At 27.0% G+C, this 14,459-nt stretch overlaps 1 protein-coding gene across 1 annotated transcript in view; it reads left to right on the forward strand.

Moving 5' to 3' along the window:
• Positions 1-482: 482 nt before the first annotated feature.
• LOC123296089 (dachshund homolog 1-like) overlaps positions 483-14,459 on the forward strand; it is a 305,838-nt gene continuing 291,861 nt past the window's right edge. The window contains exon 1 of the mRNA XM_044877550.1: positions 483-1,320. Coding sequence (XP_044733485.1) covers positions 536-1,320 — 785 coding nt within the window. The 5' untranslated portion in view covers positions 483-535. The remainder of the gene's footprint in view (positions 1,321-14,459) is intronic.

Genomic DNA, 14,459 nt, shown 5'->3' on the forward strand with positions numbered 1-14,459 from the left:
TGTAAATGTAACGCGCGCGATGAATGGGGTGAGTAACGAAGATCTTTGCGCACATCCTCTTTAGAGGTGCTCTAACATTTGTCATTGTGCGCATCCAGCCCCCAAGTCCGGCCACTGAAATACAGATATTACATACAATACAATACAAACATAGAATTACGACGACGTTTCTGATTCGAGTACGATTGTTGTTTGTACCACTGTTGCATCCACCTGAAGCACAATAATATTATTTAAATAATACACAATTATTTGTATTTACGATTTCAACAGAGATTGTGTTCTCTCTTTTGATGACGACTTCGTGTTGATTTGCAGAAATCATGTTGTGAACTTTGACAAAAAAAAATATTTTTTTTCATCTGCAATGAGTTTCATGAACTTTATATACTGTTTTGTTTTTTTAAACAATTAGGACTGTGTAAAATTTTTTTTCGCGCGCGAGTGAATGAAAAAATTATTTGTGATTTTTTGAACTAAAACAATTTTGTGGTGATTTTGTGTGGTCAGAATTTTTTGTGTGAGAAAAAAAAGTATGGACTGCACAACGGCAATGGACTCATCCTCAACGACAAGTGAACGTAGTAGCCATGCATCATCACCAAGTAATGGTCCAACTCCATTAATGGTGAAACAACAACCTTTATCACCTTCTTCAAATAACAATAACAATAACACAACGTCCAGTATCAATCATAATCCGGGGAGTGGAAGTCCACATACGCTGCCACCGCCACCTTCACACCATCATTCACGGCATAGTCCTTTAAGTGGACCACATCCAGGTGTACCTGCACATCATTTAGGCGGTGGTATGCCTCATCCGCTAAGTCCACCACCGGTGGGACCACGATTAGCACAATCGTTGCAAGCACATTTACCACCACCCGGTTTGGGATTATTGGGATCACTTGGTGTTTCCGGTATGTTAGGCCATCATGGTCCACTTGATTTAATGGCCGCACATCATGGTCCACCACGAAGTTATAATTCTCCACCACCGATATCAAGTTCGGATCCCACAGCGAATGAGTGTAAATTGGTTGAATATCGTGGCCAAAAAGTTGCTGCATTTATAATTGCCGGCGATACAATGCTATGTTTACCGCAAGCTTTCGAATTATTTCTAAAACATTTGGTTGGTGGTTTACATACGGTTTATACGAAATTAAAACGTCTGGATATTGTACCATTGGTGTGTAATGTTGAACAAGTACGAATTCTTCGAGGACTTGGTGCCATTCAACCGGGCGTTAATCGTTGTAAGCTGTTATCATGTAAAGATTTCGACATCTTATATAGGGATTGTACAACGGCCAGGTACGTGTTCAATTATTAAACATCAGTCGCATGTGTGCTATCTTTTTTTTAATTTTTTTTTTTTAATAATAACTCTAAAAATTAAAAATCAAAGAAAACATTTTTAAAGTAACATTATTTATTTAAATAATAAGAAATAAAATTTATACATATTTCAACGTTTAAAATTCTCATTTTAAATCTTCAATTCACTCTGTTATAAATGATTTATTTTGGGATCGACGGACTTAAACGGACTTATGTTGTTTATAGTCGATTTTATGCATTCAGATGTATTTAAATACAGAAAGTTTGTACAATATTGAAGGATTTATCACTAAATTTTATAGAACTAAATCTACAAAACATTTAAAATAATTATACATTTATAAATCAAAAGACGTTTAATTCAAAAACTGGGTGAAAACTTTAGAAATTGATTCAATAAACAAAGTTATTGTTTATTGTTTTTCTGATTTTAAGAATAAAAGCTTCTTAAAATTTCAAAAAAATGCAAAAAAATTATTAGAGAAGGGAAAAATTAAAAGCTTAAGGACACCTCTTTGGCTGATTTTTATATCTATTTAAATATTTTCTTATATATCAAATTTAGAAGCCTTTTGTTTGAAATTGTTAAATAAAAAATGTAATTGTAGGGTTTTTGTGCAATAAAATTTAACTTATATATCGCTTTTCTTTTCAACCATTTTTTTGATTTCCAGTAGACGACGGGTCCTTATTTTTTAGGGTCTTTGGGGTTCTCATATCATGCCTTATATGTGAAAATGTCTGTAATTTACAATCAACGGTTCGCCCAATTAACACCGTGCTAACGTTTTTAATTAAATATGGCATATGTTTTTATTCCATTCGGAAAAGCTTAAATATAAAAAAAAAAAAACAAGAAAATTAGTGTACAAATTATTTACTTTATAAAAACAAACAACTTTTGTTTCAAATAATTATCATCAATTTGAATAAGTATATATATATTTTCAAATTATGTTATACGGGTTAAAAGGGTCAATTTTTATAAAATTTTAGCAAACATTTAGTAAAATTTTAGAAATAATTGTACATGATAAAATGTAATTCATTTAAAATTTTTTAAATTAGTATTCCATTAAAATAAAATTGTGCTTTTTTATCACAATACGTTCACGAAAAGTATTCAGGCCGAATTATATTTTTATTAAAAAGGAAAAATTATTTTTTAAATATCTGAAATAAAGATAAATGATTGAGAATTGTAATCTCAATATTTTACAAACTTTTTGTATGCAACTCATTTATGGTATGGGAGTTTACCTGCACACAAATGTTCAAAATTAACTTAATAATTATAGGGTTGTTTATTTGAAATGACAATGATTTGGGTTTAAAATCCTTTCTTAGTGATTTTAGGCTGCCTTAGTCTATAATCAATAACACTTTCAAATGTCATTAAAATAATTTTATATTATTAAACTGAAATGAAAAAAAAATTTACATAAATATATTTAACTTTGATCTGTGCTAAAAGATCTGATAATTCACTGGGAATGATTGATTTATCTATAAATTAAAGTCTTTTTTAAAAGATTGATATTTAAGCATTATAATATCTAGGCTTAATACAAAACTGAATTTATTTCTTAGTAAATTTGTCACTGTCATTTTAGTTGCCCCAAAAATTTCAATGTTTTTATTAAGTGTTATCACTGCTTTGGAAAATTTCGCAATTTTGAGATATGTCCCTCCATTGGATGTAGGTTCTAATTTTATCCATCGAATTTCGAATTTAAGCCATATTATAGATGCTGAAGCTGGGTAAAATAATTCACATTAAAATCGGAATGGTGATAAAAATACATCGGACAAAGAACAAAATTGTTAAACTCCTCAAAACAAAGAATTCCGAATAAAAAATAATATTGCATTGATTTGCATGCGTACGTTTATTTAAATTCAAATTGCAAATTCAATCAAAATTTCTATTCGTTTTTGATTGTTTTTCTTTGTAAGGCATTGTATTTTCTTGCTTTCATGGAAAAGGCTTTCTTGTCGCCATTCAAGATCTGTCAAAGCTTTCCCTCCGGGACAATCTTTAGAGGTAATACTATCTACCAACCAAAGTTATACCAATATCCCAAAAAATATATATGCAATACCAATTATTTTTGATAAGCACTTTTGCATCTCGTAATCATTCTTCGAAGATATTCAATATTGTTTGTGAATCTACCTGTAAAAATGCATAATCTGCATTGCAAACTTAAATTTATTTAAAAACCAATTCGAAATAAATTTTTTACAATATTTTGAACTTTAGGTAAGCTATGTAAATTGCAATAATTTTTTTCTGGAATGTAAGACAAAAAGATTGATTTTGTTGTAACAAAAAAAAAACAAACCCAATAAAAAAGAGCCTTCTTATTTTTATCGTATAGCGACCGTGAACCCATGATGAAGACAAATTTTCGTGATTTCGTGTTTTTATTGTTTGCAGTAATAAATAATTTTCGATTTTTGTGTTTTTCGACGGCTTTTTAATCTGAAGTAAATTTTAATAGAAAATTATTAACCGGGTTAAATTGGAAAGAAATTTACAATTGTCGAAATGGTTGAAAAAATGGTTTTGTCTTCGATAATTGCACTTTATTTTGTTATTCTTGCCATTTTCTTCCACTCATCTTGCGGTCAATAACTTTCCTTTGACAAAAAACACAACAATCGAAAAACTCAATTTCTATATAAATTCGACAATCGAGCCACAGTTAAACCTTATTTTCAATCAATGCTACAAATGGCATACAAAAAGAATCATAAAATTAACGCTTCATTATTAGCTCACGGTCTATTTTATTTTTTAGTATAATATGTTCTTCTTAATTAACAATAATATTTTTAATTATATATCTGACTGGACCTTCAAGTCCAAATGGATTCAGGTATACCTGTAACATATATGATCCGTGGATAATAATACAAAGTGAGAAATCATTATTTGTTTATATCAATGGTGAAAAAAGAACAATAGAAAATATCATTAATCATAAAGAAAAAAAGATTAGTTTAAGAGTTACATTTATTTTTTGAACAAAAAAAAATAAAAGATCTCTTTTTGAAGAAGACGGTGAACTGACTCGTGTATCTTAACAAAAAAGTTTAAATCTAGCGTCATATGTAGTATTTGATATTCATTTCAAAACGGCAAGAAATTTAATTATAGAAATTTTGGAGTATGTTGCGAAGGCCGTGCCATATTAGAAAAATTTTCATAGCTGTAGATTTTTTGCAGGGAGCATAGAAAATTTTATGTGGTGAAAACTTAAAATTGATGTATATTCATTGAGAAAAAAAGAGCCCACGTTGTTCCACACTCTAAAAATTCCAATTTTCAATGTGTCGAACGACGGACATTTACCTTTGTTGAGCCTCTTATTTGAATATCGTTATCAGGGAATTAAAGTTTGGCTCGTAATTAAAAATTTGTTAAGTCTCCTGAAAGAGTTTCCGCTTATGAAAATTTGGCGGAAAAAAGTTTACAGGCACTACCTTAACCATAGCCACTCATATTTTTATTTGTTCTTAAATAACTGTCAAATATTTCGCCTGGCTCTAGGTCTATAACAAATCCAAATAATTTTAACGTTCAATTTGATTTCTATAAATTTCACGATTTGATGCCGTTTTATAAAATATCCAACTGAGTTAATTTTTTTTTTGTGAAATAAAAAAAATCTGAATCATTGCTACCGTTTTAAAAAAGACGATATTTTTTTTGTGGTCAATGATACCTATTTAAATAATTTTTTTTTTTTTTATTCAATATTTTTTTTTTAAAACTAATAATTGGTTAATTTTCAAAAATTTAATTATGCTGTTTCCGTTGCTAAAAAAAAAAAAATAAAAATGATATGATTTTAATAAATTAAGTAAACCGGTTTCAATTTTTATTTATTTGAAATCAAAATTTATATAAATATTTTTATAATCTAGGTTATTAAAATATTTATAGATATAAATCAATTAAAGACTTTGTTTTTTATATCATTTTTCGAATAAATTTCGAAATAAATATAAATTGGTTTGTTTATCAATTGTTAACAAAAGAAGCAATGCTTATTAAATTAAAAATATTTAGGCCTAATTTATTTACCTTAATGTTGTCGGGGCGAAATAGACAGTAAAAAATACTACAAAATTTAAAGTAATCATTTTTTTAAAGGTCGTTTTAGTAAAATATTATTTGATTGGAAAAAAAAGATTTTCTCCTTCAATTTTTAGGGAAGATAATTATTTATCGATTAAGTGAAGAATTTTGTTGTGCTTTTTCATGATCTGATTAGCTGTGCATTAAAAACATTAATTTTTGACAATATTTATTTCACAAACTAAGGGTTAAAATTCGTTCTCTCTGTGATATTTTGTGCTGATAATAAATAATGTCTAAAAGTAACTTCTGCATTAATAATCTGCATAACTTCTCAAGCTGCAAGAGCAGCAAATTGTTCGAAAAATACAGAATTCGTACTTCCTTCGCATAAAACAGATATTCGGCAAAATAATTAGACAACCATGTCGATGAGATTATATTTCGAAAAGGCTAATAATCATAATAAATGCCAATTTTGCAAGCTATTTTAAATTTTGGTATATTTAAAAATGGCTTAAAAGCGAGTAAATCTTCAGATTGTGCAATTGATGACATTGAATTGATTTTTAATAAGACAAATAATAATTCAAAATTTTTTTCTCAGCGATCATTATTTGTTACCAGGATTGAATAATACCCCCACATTAACTTACTAGAAAAAAATTGAAACAAATAAAAATTGATTCTTTTTATATTTACTTACAAAAGTAATTTACTTTTTTTTTTTTTGGGTTTAGTCTGAGTGTGTTCATAGACTTATTTCCTTTTTCAATAATAATTAAAAGATTTCTTTCTCAATCTTTGTTGATGCATCAAACCACTGAACCTCTTCCCCCCGTCTACTCTCCATCCATATATTTATTCTTTAATATGCATTTTGTTATATTCGTTAATAAGATTTAATTCTAAGAAGTAGTTTCAATCAATTTTGTCAAGTAACATATATTTAGATTAACAGATACCTGTAATATTAATACTTTTATAGATAGATATATCTTAGATTTGATTAAGCTTTCCATTTCTTCGTATTCAATATTTAATTTAAATATTTGATTTGTATTAATTTATAGATTTTTTCAAATTATTTGGATCAATTAAGTATTAAACAACTATTCATAAATTCGATTCAAAATATGTGGTCTTTCAATAACAACAATTCAATGTATTAAAGAAAATTTACCACAGCTTTTATGCGCTTATTTTGTTTTTTTTTTTTTAAATTGCTCTATGACTTAAATTCTTTGTCAATGATAATTAATTTTCAGCTTAATGTAAAGAAATGTAGGTATAATAAATTCATACAAATTTTTCATTAGAAAAATTAAAAGAATATTTCCAAGGCATTTAATTTTGTTCCCAACAAAACTTTAATGCCCATGCTTTAAAATAAAGCACAACTTACTTGATTTCTTGAGTTGTTTATTTTTTGATTAAATAATAGTAAAGAAGTGTAGTCGGAATATTTGGATATAAATTCAATACGTAATATCGTAAAAATATTACACTGAATGCGTTAGTTTTCACCTAAATAATACGGTATTGATGAATAAGCACGTCAAGTAAAATTATTCACGGTAAAGATGATCAGATATGGTTCGGATACCAAAAATCTGTTATTAGAAACTCGGTTTAGGTGTGCGGTTTTAATGCGAGATACTAACGTAAAAGTTATAAATAAAAAATTATAGTAAAGCTTATTATTTTCTCATCTAAAAATTAGTCCGATTAAAAGACCTGAATGCTATGAATTAAATAGACCGACAGAATTAAAATTGTATAATTTTGGTAGCGGCGCAGATAAAAATAATTTTTGCTAGAAATAGATATGCTTATTACATGTTATATGCGCTTCCACCAATATAAACATCAAATCTGGCTTAATATACTAATTATAATCAAAACTATTAAACGAACTAATAAGCAATTCTTGTTCGCCAGGAGTTGAGAATTTAGGTCATCAGTTAAGGTTTTAAATATGAAAATTTACAGAAAAATCATTAAATTTAGGTAGGTATTGAAAAAAATCAAATTGAAGAAATTTTGTTTTCAATTTTCTTTTCAAAAATTTATAATACATATTTTGAATACCTATAATAACATTAATTACAAAATAATGTTTTTTGAAAGTTCAAATTATAAGAAAAAAACAAATATAACATATAAGGTTAAAAAATATATTTGAGATTTTGAAAAATTAATTGAAATGTGAATATTCTAAAAAATAAAAATATAATTCACCGCGTTAAGTTATTTCAAATATTTTGTTTAGTTTTTTTTAATATTTACTATCGGTTTGAAAAAAAATTCTTATTTAAACAAATTGATTTAATTATTTAATTTCAACAAATTTATTTATTTATTTATACATTTTAATGGGAATTATTTCGTTTGGTGGTTATTATATGAATATTTTATTTATAACCTGTACCTGAAAGTATTAGTTCAAGCTTCCATAACAGTAAAAAATACGTCAGAAAACATTGAAAAAAAGATGAAAATAATAGTGTAGTTTGTCGCAAATATTAGAAAGTACGATAGGCTTATAAATTATTACTATCTTTCAGAATTCTTAAAAATATCAACAGCAACCAAAAAATGTAACATGCCAGGTCACTCCTTTCAAATTGGAATTTTGTCTTAACATTTTCTCGATCTTTTTTCTTTTGATTTTACCTTGCTTTTCATTGCTAAATTTGCCAATCTTGTTATATTTTTAACAGAAGTGACTATGAGTTGTTTTAGAACGTATGTGTTACTGCTTTGGAGGTTTGGATTAAAACACAACTAACTGTCTGGTAATTTACAGCCACGTTTTTTTTTTTGTTAAATTTATTGAACATTTATTAGTGCTAATGTCTACCTTTAAAATACAAAATCAAATATCATAAATAATAAAAAAAATAATTTTTTAAAAATATTATTTAATTTTAAACCTGAGCATATTAGGCATACATATATAAAAATGTATTGCGTAAGACAATTTGTGTTCAATTTAGAATTTTAATTGATAATTTCATTTTTTTAAATTGCAATTTATGAGTATTTATCAAGTAAATTTATGAGTAAATATTATGAAAGATTTAGGTGATAAATTGATATTATTATGTATTTGTTAGAAGTGATCAGTAAATTTAAAATTTAAATTTATTATTATATTTATTAGTACGAATTAAGATTCAAATACAGCTTTTCAAAAATTATTTAAAAAAAATTATTCTGTTACTATTCAATATTTCAAATAGAAGAGTATCTAATAATTGAAATAAAAAACAGTATTTAAATATTAAAAGAATTTTTCTTTGATCATAGTTCGAGGAAACTGTTTATTCAAAATTTACTGAAACTTTTAAAACTTGGAAATTATATTTAATTCACATTTTCCTTAAACGTTTGGCCGATTTCAATGTGGTTTAATTTTATCAGTTAGTTTAATCAGGATAGGTAGCTAAAACTTTGTTTGATTAATTTTGGTCTGCTCCAGTTCATTAAATATGATTTATATCTGTATTAAAATTGATATAGTCCAGTGCTTCCACCAAAATTATAAAATATGACTTAGCTAATTCAAATTTAATTTTTGATAGTCGACATCTAAGTAAATTTGCCATTAAAATGTAAAAATTGCATATTTGATCATAGTTATTTACAATAATTTGTTACGACATTTACTGCGAACGGGGGTCATCAGGACCCCATTCTAAAGCATGGGATCTCATATCTTTTCACTTAAGTAGATGCGCTACTGATTTTCAAAATAATACCGTAGCTTTGAAAATTTTTTAAATGAAAGATTGATAAATAAAATGATCATTTTAACTCCATTTACTACACCGTTTTTGAGAAAACAACATGCAAAATCTTGGGCATAAATGGGTTTCAAATTTCAAAGTTCTATAACTTTTGCTAAAATAATACTTCTCTCACAAATTTTCAAGTATTGGCTTAATCATTATTTCTGAACAAATCCATATTTTTTTGAATCATTGATCTCATTATTTAGTTATTAATGAAATTACAGATGAATTTGCAGCTGTGTGTGTGTATTGAGTATATGTATACATACTATGTTTTAGTTTTGTACACTGTTTTCACAAATAGTGTACAAATATAGCAGTATATATTTTTGGTCTTGACTATAGTTAGTGTACTCCCTCAATGTACACCTTTTCTGCTTTGAAAAATTTTAAAAATTAAAAAAAAAAAAGATTCAAGCTCAACAGTAATAAGACTAGGAAGGTAAAAATAGTTTTCTCTCGTTTAACCTGATCGAGAAGAAGATTTTTAAAAATCTATCAACTCAAAATTTATTTGACATTGCGTCTGTCTAAATAAGGTACGTTTTATGTTACTTATAAAATATGTTTTATTATTTAATCAAAAGATTATCGATATTATATTATCGTATTCAAAGTTTAGAGTATTAAAAAAAATATCCTTAAGTTATTCAATTTAACATTTTCAACTAAGGAATAAAGTTAAAAATATAAGTAATATTCGATTTTGATGTAAAATCTTTGTCAAAGATAAAGTATAGATATTTTTTACAACAAAAAGCCAATAAATTTCAATCAATTATTATTTTACTTGCACAAATAATAATAATAAAAATAATAAAAATTTGCTAAAAAAAATCAACAACATGAATACAGCAACAAAAAAATAAATACTCATAAAAATATTAATATTTGTTTTTTAATATTATATACGATGAGAAATATAACTATTAAACAAACAGTGGGCTGGCACATATTGGCAATATATTTGAAACAACAACAATGTAACAAACAATAATAAATTGAAATGAATACAATGAGAAGATAAGAAGACTTGCTGTAGCAAATAATAAAATTTGTTTTGATATGAAGGATTCCTATATACCTTATATTATATTATATGTATGTATGTATTGTAAGACTTCCATATTATATTTTACCATAAAAATATTTAGTCCATAAAAATATTGTTTGTTGCGTTTAATGGTTAATAAATATAAAAATTATTCAGATAATTCGAATTGTTTTCTTTATTGAGTTAGTATAGAAGAGATATTTTTTAAGTGCGTCTTTCTTTTAGATTTTATAAAAAATATATTCTGTGATCAAAAATAAGGTGACATTGTATTTATTTTGATTGTAGTCACTTTCCGGGATTGCCTTCAGTTCCGTCTTCGCTGCGGCTTGAATCTCCTCTATCGTATCAAAACTTTTGAGCTTGCTGAACAGCCAGAAGTCGCACGACGCCAGATCTGAATGATGAATACGGTGGTTGCGGAACGATATGGGTTGAGTTTTTGACGAAATGATCACGAATTATGAGTGCAGTATGGGATTGTGCATTATCGTCGTGTAAAAACCATGAATTGTCTTTCCATAATTCCGGACTTTTTGGGCAGATAGAGTTACGCAAATGACGCATAACGTTCAAATAATATTCCTTGTTGACTGTTTGGCCGAGCGGAAGGAATTCATAATGCAAAACAAACGCGCGCAGTTTAAATTCAAATGTCACCTTATTTTTTGGACACAGTATTATGAGATTTAAAAAAAAAATTTTGAAAATTATTTGTGTTAATTTTACAAAATTAATTGGAATCTCCATGTCGCATAAAGTTAACTAAGCTTACTAATTTAAATTATCTAAATATTAAAAATTGAAAAAATGCTTTTTTTTTGAAAATATACTTGATATTAAGAATTTATGCCTGTCTCATGAATTATAATGTTACCAAATAATCAAGCCAATTTCATTCAATAAGATTTAGCTTTAATTTGAAAGCTGGTTTGTCATTTAAAAGTTTTATTTTAACAATGCTTGATCCAAATATACAGAAATTTAAAGATTATCAGCCTATTTAGGGGCAATATATCAAAGTATCAAAAATACCCATTGTTGTAAAATTTATATTTTATTCTGGGTAGTTCTTAAAAAATTAAAAATAGCAACATATTAATGCATTTTAGTCTTAATTAATTTGATATTAATAATATTTCAAAAACATTATTAAAAACATTTTTTTAGACTGTTCATGGTGATAAGATTGGTTCTCAGTCGAGTGTAATCAGTCCTTTTTCTTCTAATTTGGAAGCATTTTGGTAGTCATTGACACTGTAGGAAAATTAAAGTAAAAGCCATAAGAAATATGCAGAAGCTGAGTTGTCTGCCTCCAACTGATTATCCACGAAATATCGAACATAAAATAAAGTTTACAAGCTTTCCAAGTTTTAATATTTTTATTAAAAGTAATTTTGCCCATATTTTTAGGAAACCCATTTTAAGGATATCTGTCAGTACTTTGCATTTCATAAAAAATGACTTTCATTCGGTAAACAGATGGGTGAATGTCGACCCTAATTCGGATCTTGTATTAAACTGAATAATTCAATCGAATAATCCCATCGAATATGTTACTTATAACCTTAAATAATAAAAAAAGTTTTTTGCAATGAAAATCTAAAATGTTATGTAAAAATTGAAAATTAGAATCACTCTATTTAATATATGATTCAATAAAAGCTACACATTTTGTTTATAGACAATTTATTATTGCTAATGAATTAACCGCAAAAGTTATTGACAGCGACCACATGTACATTTAATACTTTGGTAGAAATATTTTAAAACATCATCAAGAACTTAATTAATGTAAATTAAAGTCATTCTCTACACTAGATATCCCTTTATTAAACAGAGGTATATACCTACACACAATCATGAACATGAGAGATGTTGAATGATGGAGAGAAGATCATCTTCAATTCACACAAAAAAATCGTTCACACACCTAAAAAAAAATCGAAAACAAGAAATACAAATACGATGCAGATCAATCATAATACTTTGACATGTTCCATTTCTAATTGTATTTTTTTAAAAATTTTTGTAACGACTTTTTATACCGTGTGTATACAATGAATGCAGATTATTTATATAATTAGTTTTTAACGGTTAGAAAATTTTCTCGTGAAGAAAATAAACTTTGTTGTCAAACAAAGAAAGTTACCATTGTCCGATTGGTATAACTGTCTATTTAATATGCATTCGTTGTGTGCATAGCCATGGTAGGGACAATAAAATCAATGCCAGCGCTTCCAGTGAAAAATTTTGGCGTTAAAGGAGGCTGTTATGACTAATTTGCAATTCTTTACATGTTAATGTTATAGGGAATGTCAAATTAAAATTATTGAAAAGCACTAATTAATTAAACTTAATGCATTAAAAATTGTGAAAATAAGAAATCAAATTGCACAAATATTATTTTTCAAATGTAAATTATCATAATTATTTATTTAAATTTGTGAGACAATAATATAAAATTTTCCATGTAAGTCATAAATGCAATCTATACAATTATATATGCATCCATACAATTCTATAATTAAAGTAGTGTATCGTTACCATGGAAACACCTTCAAATAAACTTACGCACGGTGCGAATAGGGTCCAATGAGCGCCTAAGCAAGTTTGAATTCGTGGTTGAAATTATTTGTACCTTATTTTAAATTTTGATGATGAACTTTGTTATAACTTTATGAATGTAGACGAAAAATAATTATAAAATTTTTCTATGAATTTTCAATTTTTGATATTTTGAAAATTACTTACTTTTTTTGGAAAATCGTATGATTTAAACAAAAATTTGCTAGCTTATAAAATGTCTTAAAATTGGACTGAATAAAAACAAAATATCAACAGGTTTGGAATAAATTCTACATTTCAATGGACAATAAAAAGTTTGGAAACTGTGCCAAATATGTATATCTTCTATATAGGTACCGTGTAATACGAACATTTATAGAATGAATATATCACTAGGAGGCCGTTAGTAACACAGACGACATTCGAATCAGACAACAGTGATTTATTTATCTGTACGAATCCACAGGTTGTTGGGGTCGTCGTATATACAGACATACATATTATGTAGGAATGAATACGAACAGTTGTTGGTAACAACGGTCCTCTCCCTCGGGAAACCTATCCCAATTCTGAAATTGTATGAATGAATACGAGGAAAATACATACCATTGAAGGTATGATTTCCACTTCAACATAACAATCGTATATATTTGTATAGCACTTTACATTGAATGTCAGTGGCGGATAATCATAATTTTGAGTTTTTCTTTGCACTTCAACGCAAACACTAAGAACTCTTAAGCTTTAATTAAGTAGATATAAAAGATTATACTTTTTTATAGCCTTCAAAATAACGCTTGACAGTATTCAAAGTAATAATATCGTTGATCAAATTGCCTTGCGTTGCGAATTGCGTTGTTCGAACTCCTTAAGATGAAAAATTAGAGTTATTCGTAAAAATATTCTTTGCCGTCCATCATCTCGTATAGAGTAATAAAAATGGTTTCTCTGGCAGGTAACTTTGGACTATTAAAAATACTAAAAAATATGGAAAAGCCAATGGTCCTAAAACTACTGAACAGAGTTTTATCATCAACATCTACCCGACTTCAAACTTATAACTACATTAAAAACTACTCCAGTTAGGAAGCTATGCTTTAGGACGTTCTCAAATCATCACGTTTTCTTAGGATCATAGGATCATCTCTAAATCAAATATATGCATTATCATTAATGTCCTTTACAAGCAGGTAAATTTTTGTATACCCCTTAACATGTAAACAATACATTGAAGTTTTTTAAGAGGTATCCTTTACTATGCAAAAAGCCTAATTTTCTTAAGATTAATTATTTCCTATAAAGAAAATTATAACAAGCGGCACGCGTTTTTCCATAAAATACATTTAAAGTGATGAATAACGTTTGTGTGTTATTTCTTCTATAAGTGTTCTTCTTTCAATTTTTTTCTTTTCTTTCTATTTGTCCAAATTCTAACTGAATCCACCCTCAAAATTTGAAACGTAAGTCTCAAATACTTTCATACACTCGTTTTTTTGAAAACGTCCTTAAATACATATAAATTGGTTGGATCGTTAGCTAAGTAGATAAAACGCTCAATTAATGGGATATTATTCTGTAAATTTTTATGGTAATTAAGAAAATTTGA

Source organism: Chrysoperla carnea, chromosome 3 (genome assembly GCF_905475395.1).
Source record: "Chrysoperla carnea chromosome 3, inChrCarn1.1, whole genome shotgun sequence".
NCBI classification, from domain to species: Eukaryota; Metazoa; Arthropoda; class Insecta; order Neuroptera; family Chrysopidae; genus Chrysoperla; species Chrysoperla carnea.